Source organism: Aspergillus neoniger, assembly GCF_003184625.1.
Source record: "Aspergillus neoniger CBS 115656 unplaced genomic scaffold BO87scaffold_5, whole genome shotgun sequence".
Taxonomy (NCBI): Eukaryota; Fungi; Ascomycota; class Eurotiomycetes; order Eurotiales; family Aspergillaceae; genus Aspergillus; species Aspergillus neoniger.
The window spans coordinates 1,059,899-1,082,733 of NW_020291133.1; the positions used below are offsets into that span (position 1 = coordinate 1,059,899).

Sequence of the window (22,835 nt, forward strand, 5' to 3'; positions counted from 1 at the left end):
TACTTGCGGACAAAGAAAGAACTTCGAAACTATACTGGAATGTCGCTCATGATCAAGCGGCGAAATCCCAACGGTTTCCTACTGGAGATAGTCCCCAGGATGATAAGTGGGATTTCTCAATTCCCAGCACTGCCCGGTCCATGTCGCTTTGTGGCGTTGACCGAATGTCAGATCTGACTGAAGAAGGTGGAGACCAGGGGATTGGTCGCATGAGATGAGGGGAAGGTCACTGGAAATGTAGAAGTACAGGGCATCAGGAGATATCAAGGAAGTGGTGGCCTGTGAGGAGAAGAGAGGGGGGGGGGGGGGGGTGTGGAAAGGAAAGGGAAGAAAAAAAATGACAAAAGACGAAAAAAAGAAAAATAAGAAAAGGGAAGAAAAGGGAATAGGAAGAAACATTGACACCGGCAAAAAGCGGTCGATCTTTCAGGGAGACTAAAGGCGATGAGGACTGAGTGGTGCAGCTGGTTGAGCTAGATTGCCACTTTCGGAAGTAGTTTCTGTTACCTTACTGGTATTAGGAAGGTTGTCAGAATATGATTCCGACGCCGAGTTTCCGTCCATGGCATAATAGACTTCACACATTTGAGGATTCCGTATAATTCCCTCGCTCTCCTAGTGCTTAGCGCAATCCGGATGAATAATGATTATTCAATCATACTATGTATGTTTTTCTTTTCCATCTTTTCTAAATTTTCTTTTCTTTGCCTGAAAATGACTCGGGCCTGCTCACCAATAGTCGACGCCCATGCCGACAGCCAGTCATCAGCGAGTAAATGCGATCTGCATAGTACTTTGTCACGAGAAAATACCGTCAGACGATTATATGGACGAATGAGAGGCGGCAGACCGATTTCAATTTATTTTGCCTGCCATGCTAACATGGGGGTTGACCAGGGTTGAAATCCAGACTCCCCCTATCAGAGAGTGCACAGACCGGATGGGTTCTAGTCAGGGAGAGTCGGTTCCTTTTAGCACGACTGAAGTTCAAACCAGCATGAGGTCCTAGAGCTAGGACCCCACGGTCCACCTGGGACCCGCTGCGGTCCACTCCGGGCCGACAACCTAAGTAAGCAATGCAAATCGTCGCACAAGTCGTACCCAGAGAAATTGGGGGGAGTGGATTGAGGAGGGGCAGTTGTTGGTCTTCTGGAAGCAATGCAAAGGCAAAGAAAATTCTTGGGATATGAAAATAGCAAAGGGTTGGAAGAAATTCAGGCACGGGGGGACTCCGTTGTGCGAGTAACAGAGGGGATGGATTGGGCGGATGAGAGTTTCGACGCATTGGGCCATGCTTACCTACCCGCCTTGAACGTGAAGATAGTGATCGGCCATTGATCATTCGAGGGTAAAACTTTTCCTAGGTCCCGTGTAACTTTCAGTCCACTGCGAATCATTGCAAGCTTTTAGCCCTACTTGTCTGACTCCCTGGGAGTCGGAGTCGGAGTCGGACGGTTGGAATTAACTTCCTGTCAAAGTGCGCCCCCCTCCTCCTTCTTCCCCCGCCCCCCAAATGTCAGCTAAAACAGTATATCTTATCAGCCAACATAAACTTACCAGGCACTGATTAGAAGAGGGGAGGAAAGAAAGAAAAAAGGTACTGCATTCTTCTTCGACCCTCTTGCCGTGCGACTTCGGGGTGTCCTGAGCGGAACGCGACAGGTCTCCCTGCAAGTGCAGCCTTACTGGGGCTTCAATAGTGCCCAAATAGTACTAGGGGCTAAGAGTTCCCCGTATTTTGTCTTTTGGTATCAAACGTTATGTAAGGACGTATGCTGTACCCTTCGGGGATGTGAGACTGATCTGGGCTCATTTCTGGTTGCATCTTCCGTTGCCAATCCGCCCCGCTTGGGCGGATGGCCACGAGGCTGCTGTCGTGAGTCAGGTACTAAGTGATTGTATGTAATACATTTGCCGCCCAGTCGAGCCTTGACTACCCGTCACGGTATGATGTATATGAAATTAAATTAAGCGACAGCATAGACAGAAGTCTAGAACAACTAATATAATGATAAGATTAGGTGTACCAGCAAGATGAAAGGATACAATGAAACAATGAGAATGAAAGCTGATACTGGTTGTAAGCAATGCTCCCTGAGACAACGGATATTGTTACCATGAACCCTACTATCTTCTTCAAAGGTCGTTGCCACTTTCCGTGCGTAGCAGTACAGCCGAATGTCCAACAGATGATCTGCTTGTATCTGCCAATCAGAGGAGCCGGTTATTTGGAATTTATGAAACGTTACCACATGAAGCGATAATCCAGTATACGCTTCCGATGTGGAGGGAGGTTTGCTAGCTTCACTGATGTATACTGATGAAAGTCACACATACTCTATACACACACATATTTTGCTTTCTGACTCGCTTCTGCCTGGTCGGTCCAGTTCTCAAGATGTTGCATTTCGCCCCTTCCAAAAGAAAGCTGAAGTGGGAAAGGAAAGGGAGGATATCGCACAAGACGCATTGAGGTCATAGTAGAGGCCAGCAGCTGCTGGTGACGGCGCTTAGAGCCGAACTTCTACTGGCTGAATCTGATGATCCGCTCAGCGACAGGGCTTTGCATGGACCAGGGTATGTAAGTGCATAGCACAGGAGAGGGTCGGAAAGGGGAATGGCCGGGGACGGGCCGGGGGTGCGACAACAGGCACCGAATGAGGCACCATTTCGTGGTAGCCTTACCGGTTTACCAGACCAATAATAGATATCTGTCAGGTACACAAGCCATTGCAGGAGTCAAGGGGGCTTCTACTGGATTCGTTTATTCCAATGTAGCATGTCCCAGGTACATGCAGTGTGCACCGCTGTGCCACCAGTCTACCTGGCTAATTACCACCGTAACCGCCCATGGTGGGATTCGAGGAGAGGGGTGGTTCGTCCTAAACGGAACACTTCCGAGTCCGACAAATGCCTGAATAAATGTCTCAGTGAGTATGACATCACTTTGGAAGGACAGATTGAACCATGAGTAACTATTGGACAGTGGCGGGCGTCTGCTGGACAACTATGTAGCGGTGGGATCAGGAATGGCCGAGGTATGTGTGTGTAAGTGTGAGTGTAAAAAAGCGAGGAGATCTGAGGCCTACATCGGAGTGGAGATTGGCGGGTGCAGTTCGCGCCTGCCTGAACAGATCCTACGATCCCGAAACAGGTAACATACCACTTACCCTTCTACCCATCTCCATGTCTTCCGATCGCCGATATAAGGGTTCCTTGACCTTTACAATACCTTCTCCGCTTCAAGCGCCATTCCTCACATTATCGATCACAAACAACGACCTCGTCGTGGGGTTTCCTTTGTGTGTTGACCAGCGCAAGCCACCATGGCTGTATTGGCTATGGTGAGGGCCGAGGATACCGCGTTATCCAAGGCAAAATTGCCTGGAAGGGACGGTGGTGAAGAGAAATGGCGTAACAAGAAAGCTCATTTGTGCGAGGCCGTTTCGCATCGTGATATTCCCGGCAAATAAGGTGAGACGGGCGGAGAAGGAAAAGCACTCAGATGCAATGCAGCCTCCACTTCCCAGTGGGAATCAACGTCCGTCGGACGGTGCATTTTCGGTCATCTGATGAGCAAAAATTCGTTTGGGTTTTATGGAGCACTGGGAATTGAGAATCACGGGGACTAGGGGAGATTTCAGCCATAACTCTTGGCGAGGCCTTCTTCAGACATCCATTCGGCCTGTCTGTCGAGGCTGTGCCGCAGCAGAAGAGCAGAGCTCAACATCAGGAGACAATGTATTCTCGCAAGTGACCAGGGTGGTAAAAAAAAAAGACGCTTCGATCGGATGCATTATCCAATCTTCGCTTGATCATCAGTATTCGTCAATCGGCCATTCATCATCTTCCTGGAGATACTCGGGGTTGAGAACGGCACCCCATCACTGCAGGAGGTTATCTGCTGAAATGATCATCATCATCAGCCATGTTAAACTGCTCCACTTGGCTGAGGTTCCCTGTCGCTTGCTTTTCCAGCCTGTTTAGTGTCTCCAGCTCGGGCTTGTCCTCCCTAATTTCGTTCCTACTTTTGCCCCTCCTTCCCACCATTTCCTGCTGGGGGGTCTCACGCATCCTTCCCCCATCGCTACCAAGTTTTGTATACAACCTAGCCCATTTCCCTTGCCCTCCCCACCCAGCCCGCCGCAAAAAAAAGCAGTCGTGCATTAACTAACAGCAACGGTGACTCGCCCGTCATATGCAGAAGGACGCAGACTTTGAAGTTAGGCGCAGGACAAGCTCCGCTTCGCAGGATTAGTAATACTGAAGGGGATTTCCCGGATCTTATAGGAATGAGGTCTTGTTATGTGCAGGGAATAATTGCCGCCCGTCATGACAGCTTCTTTCCATCCCGCTCGCCCGCGCAGACCGCTTCTTGAGAGACTGTCAGTAGCCATGCACAGGGTACTCTATACTCCGAGGAAAACTTCCAACCTGCATTATCGCATGGAGCAGTCGGTTATCAAGAGCCTCGCCTGGAGCCGGTCATTGGTCCAGGGGGGGTTGACACTGACCAAATCACTTATCCGGTCGTTGAGAGATGAGGAGATGTCCTGCAATATAGTAATTAGAAAGAAAATTAAGAGACTAACCTACTAACTGACTAGATGATAGGCAAGGTAGTGAAATGATTAGGCCATTCTCATCCGAAGTCGAACAATTACTCTGTTTAGTATCTGCCGAATCAAACCCAGGATACTAGCCATAAGCTCACCATATTTCCGAGAAACCGCCAGCGCTGAAAGAAAAGGATAAGATTGCAAACCCGAGAGAAAATTTCTGAACCACTGACGCCATGGCCTAGATAGTTAGTATTCAGACGATGGCTAATGATTGACCGATTACGCCGCCTCTCTTACTACTACTCCAGTAAGTATAGTAGGTATCGGTACTTACACCCCCTCTCCTGGTAATCGTACCGTACGGTCATGACAGGTACGTCATCCCAGCAAATGAGAAATAAATGAAGACTCGGCTGAAGGGGGCAGACCGCATTACCTTACTACCAAGTACTTACTTAAACTAGTCAACTAATAAGATAATAATCCCTGCTGGATGGAGTGAGTGTGTCCTATCGAAGTGTTCTCCTTCCAAGTACCCCAGACCCTGTCCGCATCTGCAGGCGCAGCCATTAGCTGCAGAAGGTCAGGTACTACAAGAGTACTATGTAACTGTTAGTTGGGCATGGCATTACTTTCCATATTAATTTGTCTATTTCAATATCAAAAAAATCACCACAGCACCAATTCGAATACTACGTTAGGGGAGACTGGCCTGGCAGTCGTGCCCGACCAGTTCTCCCCCCCAATCCACCCGTAAACTAACTAGTAACAGCTACATATTAGCTAGAACGAACGCACCGATCTCAAGTGTCTTTCCTGCTTGCTTACTTACTTACGTTAACTAACCCCAGAGGCGTTCCAATCTTGGCCCTCCACTCGTATAAATGGAGCCTTCGTTTAGAATGGACCAAGAAAAGCCACCCCATTCTCCATCTTGATTGGACCTGACTCCTGAGTTGCTAAATTGGTCGCGAACGGTAAGAATAGCACCATCGTAGTAGTTAAGTCAGATTGATTCCTGATTGCCTACTATCTCTCTACTTACCTATGCTTCTATGTTCAAATTCGGGATCACTACTACTCAACTAACAACCCAGCGAGCTTTCCCAATCCATACTACCAAATACTGATTCATCTTACCTACTACTTAGCTAGCATTGATAGTATGGACATGAACATGGCCAGACCAGACCAGGGTATCTTCTCTATTTACTTACAATTACTATTACTACTATCACCCCCCTCGCACAAGTCAGATCGCATCGCAAATTCGATCCCAGCGCAGCAGTAGAAGCAATGCTTAAATGTGTTCAGTCCTTCTATCCACATACATACATACATAACGCACATACATACATAACATACAGCACAGCAGCAGCATAAAATCACCAGGTGATAAGAGTTATGATGATCAGATAGCCCAAAGCACGGGGAATGTGGACAGTGCGTATGTATGGCACTTGACATTGAGCGCATGGATCATCTTCATTACTATCCTGAATCATAGCTTCTCTTCCCACTCCTGATAAATGACAGACACCATTGATTAGAGCAATAAGGAAGGAAACCCGGCAAGGAAGGGAAGAATCAAACAAATATAAGAGATAAAAATGATAATCAGAGGGACGTGCGCTGTGTTTTTCTTTTGCTTTCTTTTCTTGCTTTTTCGCTTTCTTGCTTGCTTGCTAACTAGCTAACTAGTCAAAAAAGCACAGGCCTGGGTTCGGCTGGTCCAAGCGATGTGGATGTGGAAGCCGGCTTTGAACTTAAATCTGAGAATAAATAGCCAGACAACTGAAATGCGCCTGGGCGAGGAAGGAAGGAAGGAAGGAAGGAAGCGGTCGGTCAATCAATCAATCATAGTTAAATCAAATCAATTCAATTTGGAGGAAAGGAACCGAAAGATAGGTGGTATAAGTACATAGTAGTAAGCGAAGCAAATCCCTCCGCACGGAACTTGGTAACTACTAACTAGTGGTTCGAGAGTTACTCGATTGATCTGTGTGCGCATGAAATGGAAGTATGTGTGTGGTAGGTAGTCTAGTTTAATTTATGTTGGTCTACGAGACTGGAAATGCTAGTCTGGGCCTTTAGATCTAGAACATCCCCGATCTTCTTGTCTTTCTTTCTCTTGTCTTTTTTCTCGGATCGGGACAACCGGCTTCGACCATAGTACATCATCAACCAAGGAAGGATGGATGGATGGGTCAAAGGAACGCTCCAAAAAAATTTAGAGAAACAAGTATAGAAAGAAAAAAAAAAAAAGATGAAACCCCAAAAAATAAAAGAAAATATAAAAACGGCAGGACTACTTAAGTACCGCTGATCCAGGAGAACAGATTGGAAGAGAAAGAAAAAAGAAAATAGTACCCTATTCCAGCCCTTTTATTCAGCGTTTGTAACAAAAACTCCCTGCCTCCAAAGCCGCTTTTGTTTTTCCTTCTCCTCCTTCGCCTTCCTAAAAGAGGATCGCGCATCACACAGATTTGAGTAGTAGTAGATAGAAGAGAAGCAATCCGATCCATACTGACTCCATGGTGTCTATCCCATCCAGGCTTCCGTCTTCCAGACGAGTGATCGTGCTGAAATTCCAGGGCGGCGTTCGCCAGCTTCTTCTTGCTGCCCGTGCGCACCTCGTCTTCCCCCAATCACAATCCTTATGGCATCTCACGGAAATATGTCACAAGGGCCGGGCCTCTTGGACCTGATACTTGGCGAAGCAGCCCCAACACCGCTGCCGATTTCGATTCCCTATTCGAGTCCGATTTCGATTCGCCATAGCTCTCGCCCCGTTCATAAAAGCGGATCCTTCAAGGATTGGATTCGCGCTCCAGTAAAGACTCATTTACCGCTTGACAATCGACACTGCAGTTCACACCCCCGCTAGTTAGCCCTGGAGATCCTAATGATCGCGTGTTTGAGGTTGAAGCCAAAGAAGAAGTACGAACCGATATCTTCGTCTGCCAGCTCGTGTGACAGACCAACACGCTGCGGCTGGTGCTTCACGGAGCGACCATACACAATAGCGTGCTTGAACTGGTCCTTGATCGTCCTGTGAATTTGATTACACTGATTGCGCGTCAGCGGATCCCGTCTAACAAGGATGGTCGGACCTGCCGAGGTAAAGGGAGCCTTACGAAATCCTCGACCGTGCAAGCATGCGCTCTGAGCACCACGGGGGCCGTGTAATCGGGTGCCTTTCCTTTAGGCTTGGTGTAGATGCGTCGGAGGTTGAGCTTTGCCCACATCATCTCCAAAAGTTCGTCGATGTTCCAGCCATGCTCAGAACTGATCGGGCAGGCGTTAGGTATCCGGTACAGCAAATCCAACTCCTCAATCGTAATAGCGTCAATCTTGTTCAGGGCATAGACGACGGGAATGTAAGCCCGACTCTTAGCTTCAAGAACATCAATAAGGTCATCAATCGTTGCGTCACATCTAATGGCGATGTCTGCCGACGAGATCTTGTACTCGCTCATGACAGCTTTGATTTCCTAATGATTCAAGTCAGCCCGAGTGCACGTCCCCGTACTCTGTGTTCTGGAAACCCACGTCGTGATCGATATGCGTCAGAGGAACGGTGCTTGTGATGGCAATACCACCCTTGTCCTTCTTCTTGAAAGTGATGTTGGGCGGCTGCTTGTTGATACGGATACCAAATCCTTCCAATTCATTCTCGATGACCTTCTTGTCGACTAGCGGCTTGTTGACGTCGAGCACGATGAAAATGAGATGGCAGGTCTTGGCCACTGCAATGACCTGTCGACCACGACCTTTACCATCTTTGGCACCCTGAATAATACCAGGAAGATCGAGAATCTGAATCTTGGCACCGTTGTACATCACTTGACCAGGGACAGTCGTCAAAGTCGTGAACTCATAAGCAGCAGCTAGACAAAGTACCGTTAGCACCGTACCATTGACTGGGACTTGCCTGCAACGAACCTTCGGAATGTTGGCCAGTTAATCTGCTCATCAAGGTACTCTTTCCGACGGACGGGAAACCAATGAAACCACTATTCAGAGTCAGTATATATCCCACACTCTAAGACTTGTCATGCGACATACACACTAGCAACACCGGTACGGGCGACATCGAAACCAGCTAGCAATCCAATAGTCAATAACTGACAAATCCATTCGATACAGTCACTCTCCACTTACCACCACCGCCGCCACCACCACCGCCAGTCGGAGTCAACAGCTCTCGCTTCAGCTTAGCAAGCTTGGCCTTCAACTGTCCTGCACGATACCATCAGCTCTGTCTGTTCTCGAACCACCTCCAAATCCATTCGTCTCATACCCAAGTGATAAGCCGTCGCCTTGTTCTTCTGAGTCCGAGCCATCTGAATAACCGATCAGTATACGAATTCCGGCGCAAGATAATTTTAGCGGGCATTCGGCGCGAACCTCGTCCTCGACTTGTTTGATCTACATTTGTACACACAAAGACAGTCAGCATAATCCAGTCTGATATTATAACTTTCAATATGGACAGTAAAGAGAAATAAAATAGAGCAATAGTGGCGGGTTATCCAACCTTCTCCACGGTTGTCGACATTTTGGCGGTTTTATACGAGTTTCACCCCTCGCACACGGTACAAAAAAGAAAAGAGACTATGCAAGACAAAAGAAAGAAAATCAAGGAAATCTAAAATTGTAGGATTTCCGCCCTAGTGATCGAAAACCCTTTTTCAACGGTGTCGTGGTGAGAAACCTGAACGAAAACGCTCGCGGTATGTCAGTCGCAATGGTGGAGATACAATCTTTGAAATTGTGGCCGCCACTTCATTTGTCCGTTTGCTTCGTCACATGGCGGGGAGGTTGCCTCAGGCATGGAATGTTCAGGCATCCAATCCACGCTTATCGGCGATTGTGGCAAGAGCTTTTCCTTCCGCCGGGATCGGGGTTCATCCCACATATCCACCATCACGCAATTCTTAACGTTCAGATACATTGGCTGGTAACTCGTATTCTTAGTGGCTGCAATGGATGCTGTTTGAGTTATTCTTGTTTGCATCCAATTCATAAGTCCAAATTGTCCACTCAAGGACACCTACACATTCCTTCTGCACACTGTCTTTACCACCATCTATCTATACTTCCTTCCGAATCCTCCGATAACCGAAAATATCTATACCATACAACACTGAACCAAGGAAAAGCACAAAAGCATTACTTTTCATAAGACCAAATTAACATAACCAACATGCCTTACATCAACACAGACACCCCCTCCAAACCTAATTCTTCTTCCGGCAATGGATTCGAGAACCTCGTCCAAGATCTAAGTGACGCTCTGGGTCCGAGCTCGGGCCTAGACTCCGATGACATTGATCCAATGGACATCCTGCGCTTAATGGAACGATATGATTCGAATCCAGATGAATGGCTTTCCTTTGCGCTGGGAGACTCAAAGAAGAACTACACAAGGAACCTCATCGATGAGGGCAATGGCAAGAGCAATTTGGTGAGTTGCTCGCACTTTGCTTGCATTTATGCACCTTGGATACTACTGGCAGTCTTTTATAGACAAAGATCTAGTATATAACGGATCTATACTGACATATGATATTCATCTAGCTCATCCTAGTCTGGAGCCCCGGAAAGGGAAGCGCAATACATGATCACGCCAATGCGCACTGCGTCATGAAGGTAGTATATTCTCCATAAGAAAGAGGTTATTCGCCCTCAAAGCTAACCACCGATTCAATCTCCTTGATGTAGATCCTAAAAGGCTCTCTGAAAGAAACCCTCTATGCTTGGCCAGACAAAGACAAGCTCCAAAATGGAGAATCGTCTCCACCTCAAATCAAAAAGGAGACTATATACGGTGAGAATCAGGTTACGTATATGTCCGACAAGGTTCGTCTGATACTTCCTGTTATGATAATTGGACCGATGATTATCTTGGTGTAGCATGGCTAACAATGAGTCGCATCTTACAGCTGGGCCTTCATAGGATCTCTAATCCGGATCCTAATGATTATGCTGTGTCGTTGCATTGTAAGTCTATCATCATATCATGATGATTACTATGGGTGTGATGGCATGCTAAATTCAATAAATTGAAAGTATACACTCCTCCCAACGCAGCAACGCACGGCTTCTCCATCTTCGACGATAAGACCGGCAAGGCCTGTCATATCAAGACGTCGCATGTTTATTCGGTCCGGGGAGAGCGGTGTTGATTCCAGTCGCTGTTTGTTCTTTTTTCTTATTTATACCACCCCTACTTATTCTTAGCTTGGTAATTGCGTTCAGTTGTATGGCGTCTTGTCATTCGATATCGGCGGCTGTTTGGGAATAGATTAGACGAGGGCATGTAAATATTCTTATAAGGTTGAGGAGTAGCTGACTAGAGCCAAACTCTCACAACACATCATAGCTCTTTCATTCGCTCAATCAAACCACAGTATTAATAAACATAGAATAACAGCCGTCAACTCAGTCTTGAGACACTCAAAGCAGATCAAAATAACAAGGATGCGCTCCTAATGTATGGCATAGTAACAGATTGTATCCGCAAAACGAAACAACACAGCAATCGGATGCATATGCATGTGGGTCAATAAGATACTGTACAATGCCAGACAAGGTATAGAGAGAACAAACAAGAAGAGAGTACTAGCGAAGATAACAATGCTGTGTGCACAAACAAAACAAAAAATGCAAAGCACAAGACAGCTAGCTAAGGGATAAAGATGAAACTCGCATTGCCGAGGAATGAATAGGAAAAATCAATGCTCAAAACAAACGCATTTCACACATAATATCGTACGTAAACTCATGACTATGACTCCCTCAAGCATGACCAGAAGCAGCCGATGAGCACATCAAGATCCGCTCAAACAGCAAATCTGGATTTTCCAACACTTCGGACTGACGTCGACGAAGGTCCTCGAGGCCGGCTGTAGGGTTCTGTAAATCTCCAATATAAGTACGTCGCTCGAAGGAGGTGCAAAAAGATATCAACCGTGATACCCACCCAGTCCTCCTGGTTTGGCACACCGTGTGCGGGCGGAAGTAGACCTGTGTCGGAGTCTTCTTCACCTGGGATAGGGGGCTTCCTGCGAATAGGTGCGGGGGTTACCGGGAGGCTAGGCCGTTCTTGCTCGCTGGGGAAGTCTGTCACCCGTGTATTGTTGGACCAGCTGAAAGTGTATCTTTCTTGGCCGGATACTAGGCTCTGTCCTGTGCTGGATGGGCCGCCGGTGAGCACCTGCACCTTGCCTTTGCGGGATTGTTGTATGGATTGGATGTATCTTTGGATCTCTGGGATTTCGTCCCAAGCATTAGACCGCGAGTAAGAGTCCCAGGATTCGGTTGGATCTTCGGATGTCCAGGACGTCACTCGAGAATCAGGTGACGGGCCATACTCGTCTTCCGTGCTTTCAATGAATGATCTTGGAAGGGTAAATGTAGTTGAGCTCTGGTCGTCTTCTGGGAACACACGCGTTGGTCTAGGCGCACGAGTCTCCCAGGGAAATACCTGGGCAAGCTTTTCGGGCTCCGGCTTGGTGCTTGGGACTTCATAGTACATGTTCTTGGGTGCTTCCGGGTAGGACTCTGGAGGCTGGAAGAGCTGCTCATCCTGCGACATGGCGTAGGTCTTCTTCTCCAAAGCGATACCTTCTGGCTTCGTGTTCAGTGGCGGAGGTTCCCTAGAAGCATTAGCAATAAGCAATTAGATAAGTTCCTCAGTGGCTTACTTGGATGCATCCCATTCTGCCTTGGGCGGCTCAAACGTAGTCTGTACTTCAGGTTTCGGAGATGGCGGTGCAGGTGGCTGCTCGTCAGGCACATTGACTGGCTCTGTAGGCTGTTGATGGTACTCGTGCTGGACATATTGTGACTGTGGGGGATGTGATTGTATGTTTGATGACATGCTAGGTTCATGTGCATGCGATTGCGGCTCGCTATGAGCTACATATGATGTCTCGCCTGATTGAGGATGTATGTATGCCGTGACATGCTCTTCCCCACGAACATACCGCGGAACAGCACTTATGATTGGCGCTTGCGCACTCTCAACCGCACGCTGTTCCTGTCGTCGCTCGTGCTCAATGGGTACACTTGAGCCTGCTACAGGGGTGGGTTCAGGAGCTGGTGCTGCCACACTCTGTTGAGGATGTGCTTGGTAAGTCTCATGCGTTTGGTGCACCTGTGGAGCCTCGTGCGCAACTTGTGTAGAGTAACTTGGTGCCGATGCTGGTGGTTGAGTTGGTGGCTGAGCTGGCTGGAACGGCGCGAAGTCCTGGTGAGAAATCTGTTGATGTTCTTGCGGGTGTTCGTATGGCGCTTGCGACGACGGTTCGAAGTGTGTTTCTTGAGCTTGCTCATGAGACACATACTCCGTATACTCCCTGTGCGGCGGCGGCGGCGGCTGTACATCCTCCTGGTGAGCCCCATAGAATTCCTGATGTGGGGTTTCCACCTGAATTGTAGGCACAGGCTTAGGTAGCTGGATTGGCTGCTGGTATAATTAGCTCATGGACACTATGTAGAGATTCCTCAAAGGCTATCCATGGGATAGTACTGACATTCGTAGTCACGACAGGACGATAGTGCCTATCGTAGACAGCCCACCATCTTCCCAGCAACTGATTATAAGGAGATTGAGTTGGTTCCACCTGCCTCGCCATATTCCAGGGTTTCTGAGCACCAATGAAATGAATCATGCTGATCGTACTTTGAAAATGCTTGTAGGCGGGGATATACTGGTAGTTCGCACTAGGTGTGCAATTGTACGAAAAGCTCAGTCTGTGCCAATCGCGAAAGTGCATGTTCAAAAGACCCTGATCAGCGCCATCGAAACTGATACCTCGCTCTGCCAATGCTCTGAGGGCAAGGTAATCCTGTAGATTAGGACGGAGCACCATAACACCGCTGTTGAAGCAATCCGGCCAGCCTACATCTGGAACCGCTGCGAAATCCACGTCCAACCCTAGGAGTTCATCGGGCGCTCTGAGTGCGACCACATCACAATCAAGGTAGACTATGCGCTTGTACTGTGTTTGGCGCCAGAGCTCGATCTTTGTGAAGGTTGCGATCAAGTCCGGCCGATCCATGAGCCAGAGGTTCGCTGGAGTGATGTTTGTCAGAGGGTGCACGGGGATTAGTTCATCATAAACAGCCTAAGGCGTGCTAGTCAGTGACTGGCCCTGTGAGGTGGGAATTGTTTAGCGTGAACGAAGCATGCGCGCGCACCTGAAGTTCCTGGATTGTTGCTGGCTGCAAGCTGTCCGGGGTGAACAGAGCAACCAGCTTAGCTTTGGAGCCATTGTCGCGGAGAGAATGAGCAAGAACGGTGGCGCCTATAGATTGAGTGGAAGCAAGTCAGGAAGGGAGCTCTGAACGGTAGTCTAACGGTCACAGGAGCAAGCATACCTGGGAGATAGTGATCACTCAGTAGAAGCTGTTGGGGGACCAATTAGTAGCAGGCAACGTGATCACGGGATGAGGAGGCGGAACATACAGTGCAGTAAACGGCACTTCCTTGACCCATTGCGGCGGGAGGTGAGCCGCGCGATCCACGAGACCACCAGCTACGAGAAAAGGGAGTGATGCAAAGACACAAAAACAAACGAGTGTGAGGTGCACGAAGACGAGATGGAAAGCAAAGAGGAGAGAAGGCAGGTTGAGAGCTAGTCTAGGAGGTACTGAGCTAGTTCACCCCCAAATTACTACGATCCCCCTCACTCGCAGGTGACGTTTGGAGCTAAACCCCGCCCGCCAGCATAATCAGCAATCAGCAAAGTCGGGCCCGGCTGTGAGCAGTCCTTGGGAGGCTGGGGAAGTCAAGATGTGGATGGAACCAGACTTCTTTTCTGGTCGGATTTACGAATACCCACACGACAACTGAATTGAATTGCTCTGCTTGCTGGATGATGGGGAATGGAGGATACAAGAAAAGAAAAATAATAAAAAAAGGATAGCTCGTTCGTGGCTCGGGACTACTACTCTGGGGGAAGGAAAAGTCAATGCGCGCGCACTGGCTGGGGATGGTCTGAGGGGGGGGAGAACAGGAGCCAAAGCCAACGCCAGGGATTATTATTGGTGAGGAGCGGCAGAGCTCAACTGCATCAGGCCGCGTCCCCGAGCCACCGACGCTTGCTCCTCCCGGCCGTTTATTCACCGGATGTCGGAGGTGATGCACGTTGCGTTGCGAAAACTCCCGTCTATTTAAAGGAGAAAGGGAAAGAAGCTGTGGAATTCCGATTGCAGACCAGCCTAGAAGCCAGACCGACAGCCAACCTCCGCGGATGCCCCTTGCATGTCCGCACTCTTTGTTTGCCTCTTGGAGTGCACCGATAGCGGTCTCGGCGCGGAAACAAGAAACCGTGTACCTGGCTTTGTGTCCCCCTGCACCTGCTGAGCCAGTCTCGGCAAAACATTCACAACAACTAAGGAAGGACTAGGCCAAAGGGAGGGCATCCGTCCTAAAATAGCAATTCAAGCAAACAACACGATCGGATCAGTTCACTTCCGAAGAGTCACTACAGCCGTTGGATAGCAAGCCTTCATAACCGCCCCGATGTCCTCCTTCTCGCCCTTGACAGCCCACTCAACGGCCTTTTCCAAGGCAACCTGGCTCTCCCGTTCCATCGGAGTGAAGTGTCCCGTGAGTGGAAGCTCGACCAACTGACTGTCTGCGACAAGGTAATCGGCGAGGCCATCCAAGCAGATCTGCGGCTCCAAGGCAATGTCTCCCTTGCCCCAAATAACGGTCGCACAGGCTTTCAGGGCCCCCTTGGGTCCGTCATCAAACAGTCCAGCCCCGCTGCTGGCACGACGGGCACCGCTACCGCTCGCGATGCTGTGCAAGGCAGTAATCGTCTCAACAGATTTGTCCCAACGCACGTAAGCAGTTCCATCTCTGTAATAGCAGGCCATGTGCTGGAAGCTCGACGGTGCGCGCTCATTCTTCAGTGACTCGGGATATTGCTCGCCATCAGCGGTCTGAGTCCTGGATTCTGCAACTGACGGGCCCAAGGAGCTAGCAAAACACTCCGCAGCATCCTGAGATGTATACTCCCGCTTTCCGAAGGAGCCTCTGTGGATGAGCTTCAGAAAGGAATAATTTCCACCCCTTCCGAAAAACCGAACGAGAGGCATGGGCAGCTGCATAGCAAAGATGTACTTGGACTTGAAGAATTGCCGGTAAACGGGGCTCATGGTGGCAAAGGCCTTGTAGATCATCGAACGCGATTGGATCGGCGAGCGCGAGGCCGTCTTCAACATCTTAACAGATGCAGACAGCAGACGACTAATGTTGGACGTGGCAAGTGCAGGCTAACATCATCAGCACAACCGAACATACCCGTAGAATCTCAGCAATAACGTACCAATGGGCCATTACTCAAAATAAACCGATCCGCCAACTGAGGAGCTTCAGCCGCAAGTCGCATAGAAACAACACAGCCCCAGTCATGCGCGACAACAACTAGCTTCTTCTGGCGCATACCAGCCTCCGTATCCACGCCATATCTGGCTCTGATCGCAAGGATGAACTCCGTCAGACTCTCGAGCACATTAGTAGGCGAGTAATCAGCCAAGCTATCAGTCCCACCATAACCAGGCATATCAACCGCAATAAGCGTCGCAGACTGCTGTAGAGACGAAGAGCTCAGAAAATTGCGCCAGATGGCCCAGCTATCGGGGAATCCATGGATAAAGACAACCACGGGTTTCTCCTGATCCACCGAGGCTCCTTGGTCATTGCAAACATAGTGAAACTTGAACCCGTTCTTCAGGCTAAGTATATGATGCGAAAAGCCATCCCAATCCTTGGACAAGTCCCAGAACTTGTTGCGCGCTAGGATTCATCATATGTCATCAGCGTTATGCCCCCGCACAGCCACAGCATGGCACATAGAACAAAGAAAAGCAACATAGACAAAACTCTTACCGATTTTCAACTCCAACTCCTCTTTCTCAGTAGTCTGCTTGAAGAAATACCCCAGTTTCACAGCAACAAGGCCATAAAACAACAGTCCGCCCAACCCATATGTCAGAATCACAGCCGATTTAAGCTTTCCGAGCAACCAAGCTGTGGGCGTCATGATGCATGCATGTATGTATTACTACCATGCAGACAAAGAAATTGACAATCAATCAAAGAACAGCCAGTAATCGCAGCGCTTATTGACCAACACTACAATACTAAGTGAAGTCCAACGACTGAAAGATTGCAAAAAAAGGAAACAAAGAAAGTGAAGGCTGACGACAACAACTAACCAGCGGAGGCCGAGGCAAATTTATAGACCAGAGCAAAGCAAACAGAAGATCCACCTGACGGAACTAGTCCGGATAGGATAGGGGGAGGGAGGGAGGATCTTAGTGGAAAAGATGGAAGGATTGAGGTGGAGGGGAAACGGTTCTTGGCTGGTGAGCAAGCATAATGGTAAGTGTGTGTTTGATAGCCTTAAACTACCCAGTGCTGGTTAGTGCTTGTCTATTAATGGGGCAAATTCCGAGACTGGAAGAGGTCTCCGCCACCCAAGCTCTTGTTTCTCTGGAACTAACCAAAGTAACTCTATGGGAGGAAGAGACAAGAGGACTGGGGCCCGATGACCTAATACCCGCTCAGATGGGACCCGCAACATGTGAAACGGGGCCACAATTAATTCGGAGAGTATAAGGATTTTTGTGCAGTGGTGTTTGGTACAGGGCAACAGCATAACTAAGAATTTGAGATGTGGAATTCATTTTCGGTTTCTCGTAAGTCATATATACACACATCAATTGGCAATTCCAAATTTTCGTCTCATCCTAGCAAAAGCTCCAAAACGCCATATATATCGTACGTTCGTTAAACATTGGGGAATAAGACAGAAAGCAAAATAGCAAAACCTGACAGTCATCATACAAAGCTAGACCGAAAAGCCCAGGTTATGTCGGTTGTCGTCAACTAGGCGCCCGTACCTATTGGATGGGTTTTTAGTATCAGGAAAGCAAAAGATACAAAGAGTGCACTTACTCTAGTAAAAGTCGGAAGAACCAGACCTCCATGTCCTCGTTCCGAAGAGCTTTCTGCGCCCATTCCCGGCCTTGCTGAGCCAGTCTTGGTGCGATCACTCTGCCCTCTTCTTCGGACTCAAAGTATCGCATTGCCTCCAGATAATCATCTCCAGTTAGGCTCAAAGGTACGTAATGTGTCCAGGGTTTGAGCCACTCATCATGCCACTCGCGGAAAATTGAGACCTTATGAACGAGACTCCTGCTGCGTAAGAACGCATAGAACCGACCACTGAACGCATTCCCATCCATGTCCAGCAGATGTTTGTACGCCCAAGCGTCTTGCTGATCAACCGGTTCCGCCAAATCAAAATACTCTCCCTGGGCGGCACAGTCCTTGTCATCACATTGGCCAATGTACGTGAACCGAACGTCGAATAGATCAGCAAAGGAGTTTCGACCAACTCCTCTGGCCTTCCATTGGTTACTTTCAGTCTTGGACAGTATCTTGGCTGTATTGAGGGCATTAACATTGCCGACGAACAATTGTCGATGCTGCCGCCGCCAGCCTCCAGCTCTGGAGTATCCTCCAGTTGTTGATCCTCTCCAGAACATCTGGCTGCTCTTCTCATTCCACTCCATATCTTTGTCTTCTTCGTAAGGTACCTGGTCAGACCAGTACCAAGGGCTTGGGTACAGGATGTCCTGGTAGCTCGAGATCTTGCTCTGCGAGAAGACCGGGAACAAGTCATGTACAGCCTCAAACCTGTTTGGCCGGTCAAAGAACCCATACTTGTGGCGGAGGGAAGGTGAGTTGCAAATGTCAGAAAAGGCGCTAGTGTTGTATATAAATCCTAACTCGCTCTGAGCGTAGGAGTTTACATTATCCGCGGCCTGCTCATCAAGAGAGCGGACCGGACTGTCGACTGGACAAGAAGACCGAGAATAACTCCACGTGGACTGACGGGTAAATCGATTGAAACGGGTAGTACGCACTTCATCAATGCGGTCACCCTTGTTCAAGTCGCTGGGTCTATCTGACCATGCATTTGTGGGCATGGTATTCGTAACAGTAATTTGAGAGACTTGCTCTCTCGCAATTGCAACCAGCCTCTGGAGATCTTCGCTGGGTACAACGACTCGCGGCTCATCGAGGGCATTGAATACAAGATCCATATCAGGCAGATACTCGACAAAACTTTCAATCATCTTAGCGGTGGCACTGCGCTGCCAGCTCTGCTCGAACGCTCCGCCTTCCACCAGTGACACAGATCCATTTCTGATCAGTACCCCGATCATAGAATTGTCGAAGCCCAGCGTCTCGCGAGCCCGATCGCGAATAGTCTTCGGTTCGAGGGCCCAGAATGGCAATAGAGCATGATAGATTGTATCGTATTCATCAATCAGTTGGACCCCTCTATCTTTAGCAAATTGAAACCATTTGTCGAAATGCGGGGGCGGGTGCATGTTGTAACGCTCTCGATATTCATTGACAGCCTGAGCTAAGGTCTTCGATTGACGTGACAGTAGCCGATTGAATTGCTGCTCCGCATTATTAACAAGCGATGCAATCGGATGAAGACTGTCCGGCTGAGCAGCCTTTCGGAGGCCAGACTGTTCAATAAGCTGGGCATTGGACGGTACGGGGGGCCTCTGCAAAGTAGTCGGAGGCCGAGAATCGGGAGAAGGATAGAGGTCCACAATAGGTGAGGGTGAGGGGCTGGGACCTTTGAAGAAGATGAGGAATAGGGAGACGAGGACAAATGTGCCCAGCCAGACCACAAATCGTTGGGTTCGCATTCTGCCACCAGGGCGAGTCTACGCCATGCAGAGAGACGAGGTTTGTTGTTTGTAAACAAACCGGGAACTAAGCAGAGGCAATGAGATAGAGTCTTATCAGTCCCTCGAAGATGCTTCAGTCCCCTGATTCAGCGAGAGACCAGAGCCACCAAATCTCTGAAGAAAAAATTTGCAGTAAGAACAATGGTCAATGACGAGAATGTTTCACAAGCATTGCTAGCATTCCATTGATCTGCCTGATGGACGAAGAACGATGACGGTATCAACCAGCGGGAAACTTTATCGGTCGGTCCCTCTGGCAATCCCGTGCACTATACCCGTTTGGGTATTATTAGTGAGTGTCCGTGCGCGGTTGTTACTACATCGGGCTAGTGGCAGAAGGCTATATACAAGATGAGCACGCGAGAGTCAAAGACTAGATAGAGGTATTCTCTTTTGCCTCAGGCAGGAAGATACCTCTGTCGAAAATATTGGGGTTTCTGCATTTACTAAAGGCAAGCCTTACCTGCCTGCAGTAAAGTACCAACTTACATTGATCAAATTATATATCCTGAAGGACACTGATAATGTCATCCTTAAATTCACCATTTCCCCATCGCAATACAGCTGAAAGTTGCCGTAAGAAATTCAAAGAACCGTCTTCCAATGTCGTTCTCCAGGTTCCCAAGCACACCATGTAAAAATCTTCTTCTCGGGGCTTTTGGAAATGAATCCATAATTCGTGAATTGGGCCCTCCGTGGTGACAGAGAAGGCGAGGCGCAACTTGGTATTAGGCAAATCTTGGGTTACCACAGGGCCGTCTTCAGTAATTTCTTGGCCCTCTTCGTCCAAATCTTGGAGATCCGAAAGATTCTTCAAGATTTGAAGTGCTGCTGAACCACCTACTGCAGCTTGATTCTGTGCTTGGTACAAGTTCCCACCAGTTGCAGCAGCCTTTGCTTCGACTACCAGAAAAGGGAATCGAAGGCCAAGAGGTGTGACATGGGGGTCACTGATAAGGCTGGAGGTTTCTTGCAGGTCAACTAGAAATCTTCGTGCAGCGCTACGGCCCTTTTTAGGTACAAGGGCGTTTGCTAAGTTCTCATCAGACAAACCGACACATATGTCTGGACGTGGATCTTTAAGCTTGAATATAGGAATGGTTAGTTCGACTGTGTTTCCCGGTACGATTCGATGTGACCGGTCTCGTTTCCGCGGGATGGTAGAAAGAGGATTATATACTGGAGGTTTTAGATCCTCACGCCAGTCTAAAGAAGTTAGCATGGCCGAGTTTGACACATCATGGCGCTTACCTCGATTGCGCGCAACTTCGAGCCCATCGGGTTTCAACTCGTCAATTGCCGTGTATAATGCTTCTGTCCATTCGGCCTTCCCTGATGGTTTTCTGACCAGTTCTTTGGATTTATGCCAAAGCTTCTCAGAAACCTTGTATAAATTACTGTTGTTAGTATCTAAGAGTACATTGAAAACCTTATTCTCTGTCTCATGCTGAATGTCCATGGGGATCTCATCATCAACAAAGATATTTGCACGCCGGAGAAGTCTGTAACGATATTGCGCGTCACTTAGCCTGGAGGGGCTGCTGGACCGCGACCATTGTGAGGAGCGGGTGGATGGGGAAAGTATTGGGATCTCCCCTGGTATGCCGCTTGTGCTCTGCTCTGAGGCCATATCGAGACGCGTGATCAGAGAGACAGGGCGTGTGTTTCGGTCATGCTCCTTGAGGGCATCGGTTGTGAGGCAAGCGGTTGTAGAAACGAGCTTGGAGGGGAGGGGCGTAGGGGAGCATGGCCGCTTCATTTGTGTCATTGCGCAGTGTACAAAGACTCTTGGGTTTTAATGCAGGTGAAATGTCAGGTGCTTCCCAACACAAGCGAAAGAGAGGATGACACGTCAAAGATGCTAACAGGGCGATAAAAGGGTCACCAATAGATACTACTGCGCTATTCGATACGGCCAGTGTTTGGTTTCTTCCTTCGAGGCCGTGCTGGCGAACAGGCTAATGATGTTAGGCTTAGTACCCTTCCTATAGATAAGGTACTAAAGAAAGATGATGTACAGAGTACAGATTACGGAGTAATACTTAAGGTAAGGCCTTGTTTGTAGTACAGACAGATACCCTACCGCCTTTCCAATAGATGATTTTCTGCCTGAGGAGCACGGTTTCTGTCTCAAGCTTGAACGGGTTGAAATGGCAGGCGGTGGCAGGCGGTGGAATTCTGTCGGTTTAGAAAACAAGCCTTAGTTATCTTCAGGTATGAGTGTAGCGTCTTCCTATTACTGTTTAATCGGCCCTCCCAGGATTGGAGCCCCCTAATGACTCTTTCTTAGCTCAAGCTCTAATACTATTCAAGAATTGTGGAGTCAGGTATTACTTACCAGGCAAGAGGGGTAGATCATCTCCAGCTTTTGACTCGGGCAGTAATATTGTCTATCTAATCTACCTGTTTCTTAAATCTATAGAACCTTGGTTGGGCCTTTGCAAGCTCATGACTATTCGTTCTACGTAGTACTAATGTTACTACTGGTGATATGAACGGAAAAAGAGATGCGATCGATATGATCTAGAAGACTAGAAGACACAGAAGAGAAGGGCAGAAGTTGTACGGGGAGAAACTATTAGGAACAATACATCAGAGATAAGTGGTCCAAGGATCAGTATACTAAATCCAACAATTTCAGAAGATAGGCGCCGGGCTAAGAATAGCAGCAGAACGAGGGGGTCGCGCCATGCGCCATGGCGCGGGAGGCTTAATGAGCACGGCTAACAGTACATAGTTCGCAGCCTCGTGTCTTTGAAAATTGAATTCCATGTTCACCTGTAGTTTTGAATGTAAGCTTTCGCATCCTGGGACTGTTGATTCAGACTTCCTAGCCCTTTACCCGATCAATCCGGCTGAGCCAACTATTCCCATTTTCAGGTTTAAAGATCCACGTCCAGGTATATATGTGTCGGTTTGTCAGATGAGAACTTAGTAAATATCCTTGCATCCAAAAAGGGCCATAGCATTGTATGAAGATTTCTTATTAATCTATAAGAGACCTGCAGCCTCATCAGTGACCCGCATGTCATACCTCTTGGCCTTCGACCAGCGGGTCGAGTAGAGTAAGACGAAAGCATATAGTTTTCCGGTCTTGCACGAGTCCACGGTCTTGGAGGCTTACGTTAAGTGTCAGGCTGCGGAGCAAAAGGACGTGTGAAAAAGCCAGTGTCGGTCCTTTCAGTGGATTGAGGAGGACCAGCGTCAGGGCTATAGGGATGAGTTGAGCGGGTGGCCAGGCCAGTGAGGGTATTGTCATCAGTGCGGAACGGTTGGCAGGCCGTCCTCTACTGGTACGTAGGTCTTCTTGCGTTAGTCGATCTCATAGCGGTTAGGATTCCCGAGCCGGTCTTCGGACACGGGATAAACCACTGGAGTTCCTCGTATGCTGAGCGCAAGCAAGTTCGATATAGTCCCACGGCGACGTATGTCTCGAATGGCACTGGCCGGTACAGAAGTCAGGTAGAGTTG

At 48.5% G+C, this 22,835-nt stretch overlaps 6 protein-coding genes across 6 annotated transcripts; 1 reads left to right on the top strand and 5 right to left on the bottom strand.

Moving 5' to 3' along the window:
• Positions 1-7,372: 7,372 nt before the first annotated feature.
• BO87DRAFT_404307 (GTP-binding protein RBG1) lies at positions 7,373-9,309 on the bottom strand (the record flags this gene model as incomplete). The annotated part of the gene is made up of 10 exons (XM_025625840.1): positions 9,103-9,309; positions 8,973-8,993; positions 8,866-8,908; positions 8,727-8,804; positions 8,631-8,667; positions 8,508-8,578; positions 8,115-8,452; positions 7,700-8,056; positions 7,511-7,631; positions 7,373-7,464 (listed from the first exon to the last, which is right to left on the bottom strand). The coding sequence occupies exons 1-10, from the start codon at positions 9,121-9,123 to the stop codon at positions 7,373-7,375; spliced, it is 1,179 nt and encodes a 392-aa protein (XP_025483455.1). The 5' UTR covers positions 9,124-9,309.
• A 372-nt stretch (positions 9,310-9,681) lies between these two features.
• On the top strand, positions 9,682-10,926 carry BO87DRAFT_192506 (putative cysteine dioxygenase Cdo1). The gene is made up of 5 exons (XM_025618493.1): positions 9,682-10,032; positions 10,146-10,217; positions 10,290-10,427; positions 10,511-10,568; positions 10,638-10,926. Exons 1-5 carry the CDS (start codon positions 9,772-9,774, stop codon positions 10,751-10,753), a joined length of 645 nt encoding a protein of 214 aa, XP_025483456.1. The 5' UTR covers positions 9,682-9,771; the 3' UTR covers positions 10,754-10,926.
• Position 10,927: 1 nt separating this feature from the next.
• On the bottom strand, positions 10,928-14,557 carry BO87DRAFT_192558 (glycogenin). Its single transcript, XM_025618494.1, has 7 exons — positions 14,041-14,557; positions 13,953-13,980; positions 13,773-13,879; positions 13,106-13,699; positions 12,275-13,038; positions 11,551-12,226; positions 10,928-11,483 (listed from the first exon to the last, which is right to left on the bottom strand). Exons 1-7 carry the CDS (start codon positions 14,068-14,070, stop codon positions 11,367-11,369), a joined length of 2,316 nt encoding a protein of 771 aa, XP_025483457.1. The 5' UTR covers positions 14,071-14,557; the 3' UTR covers positions 10,928-11,366.
• Positions 14,558-16,796, bottom strand: BO87DRAFT_192493 (alpha/beta fold hydrolase). Its single transcript, XM_025618492.1, has 3 exons — positions 16,474-16,796; positions 15,911-16,380; positions 14,558-15,857 (listed from the first exon to the last, which is right to left on the bottom strand). The coding sequence occupies exons 1-3, from the start codon at positions 16,625-16,627 to the stop codon at positions 15,045-15,047; spliced, it is 1,437 nt and encodes a 478-aa protein (XP_025483458.1). The 5' UTR covers positions 16,628-16,796; the 3' UTR covers positions 14,558-15,044.
• A 480-nt stretch (positions 16,797-17,276) lies between these two features.
• On the bottom strand, positions 17,277-19,544 carry BO87DRAFT_327910 (putative capsule-associated protein CAP1). Its single transcript, XM_025620198.1, has 2 exons — positions 17,545-19,544; positions 17,277-17,489 (listed from the first exon to the last, which is right to left on the bottom strand). The coding sequence occupies exons 1-2, from the start codon at positions 19,320-19,322 to the stop codon at positions 17,438-17,440; spliced, it is 1,830 nt and encodes a 609-aa protein (XP_025483459.1). The 5' UTR covers positions 19,323-19,544; the 3' UTR covers positions 17,277-17,437.
• A 282-nt stretch (positions 19,545-19,826) lies between these two features.
• On the bottom strand, positions 19,827-21,360 carry BO87DRAFT_327913 (uncharacterized protein). The gene is made up of 2 exons (XM_025620199.1): positions 20,616-21,360; positions 19,827-20,570 (listed from the first exon to the last, which is right to left on the bottom strand). Exons 1-2 carry the CDS (start codon positions 21,130-21,132, stop codon positions 19,864-19,866), a joined length of 1,224 nt encoding a protein of 407 aa, XP_025483460.1. The 5' UTR covers positions 21,133-21,360; the 3' UTR covers positions 19,827-19,863.
• Between the last annotated feature and the right edge of the window lie 1,475 nt (positions 21,361-22,835).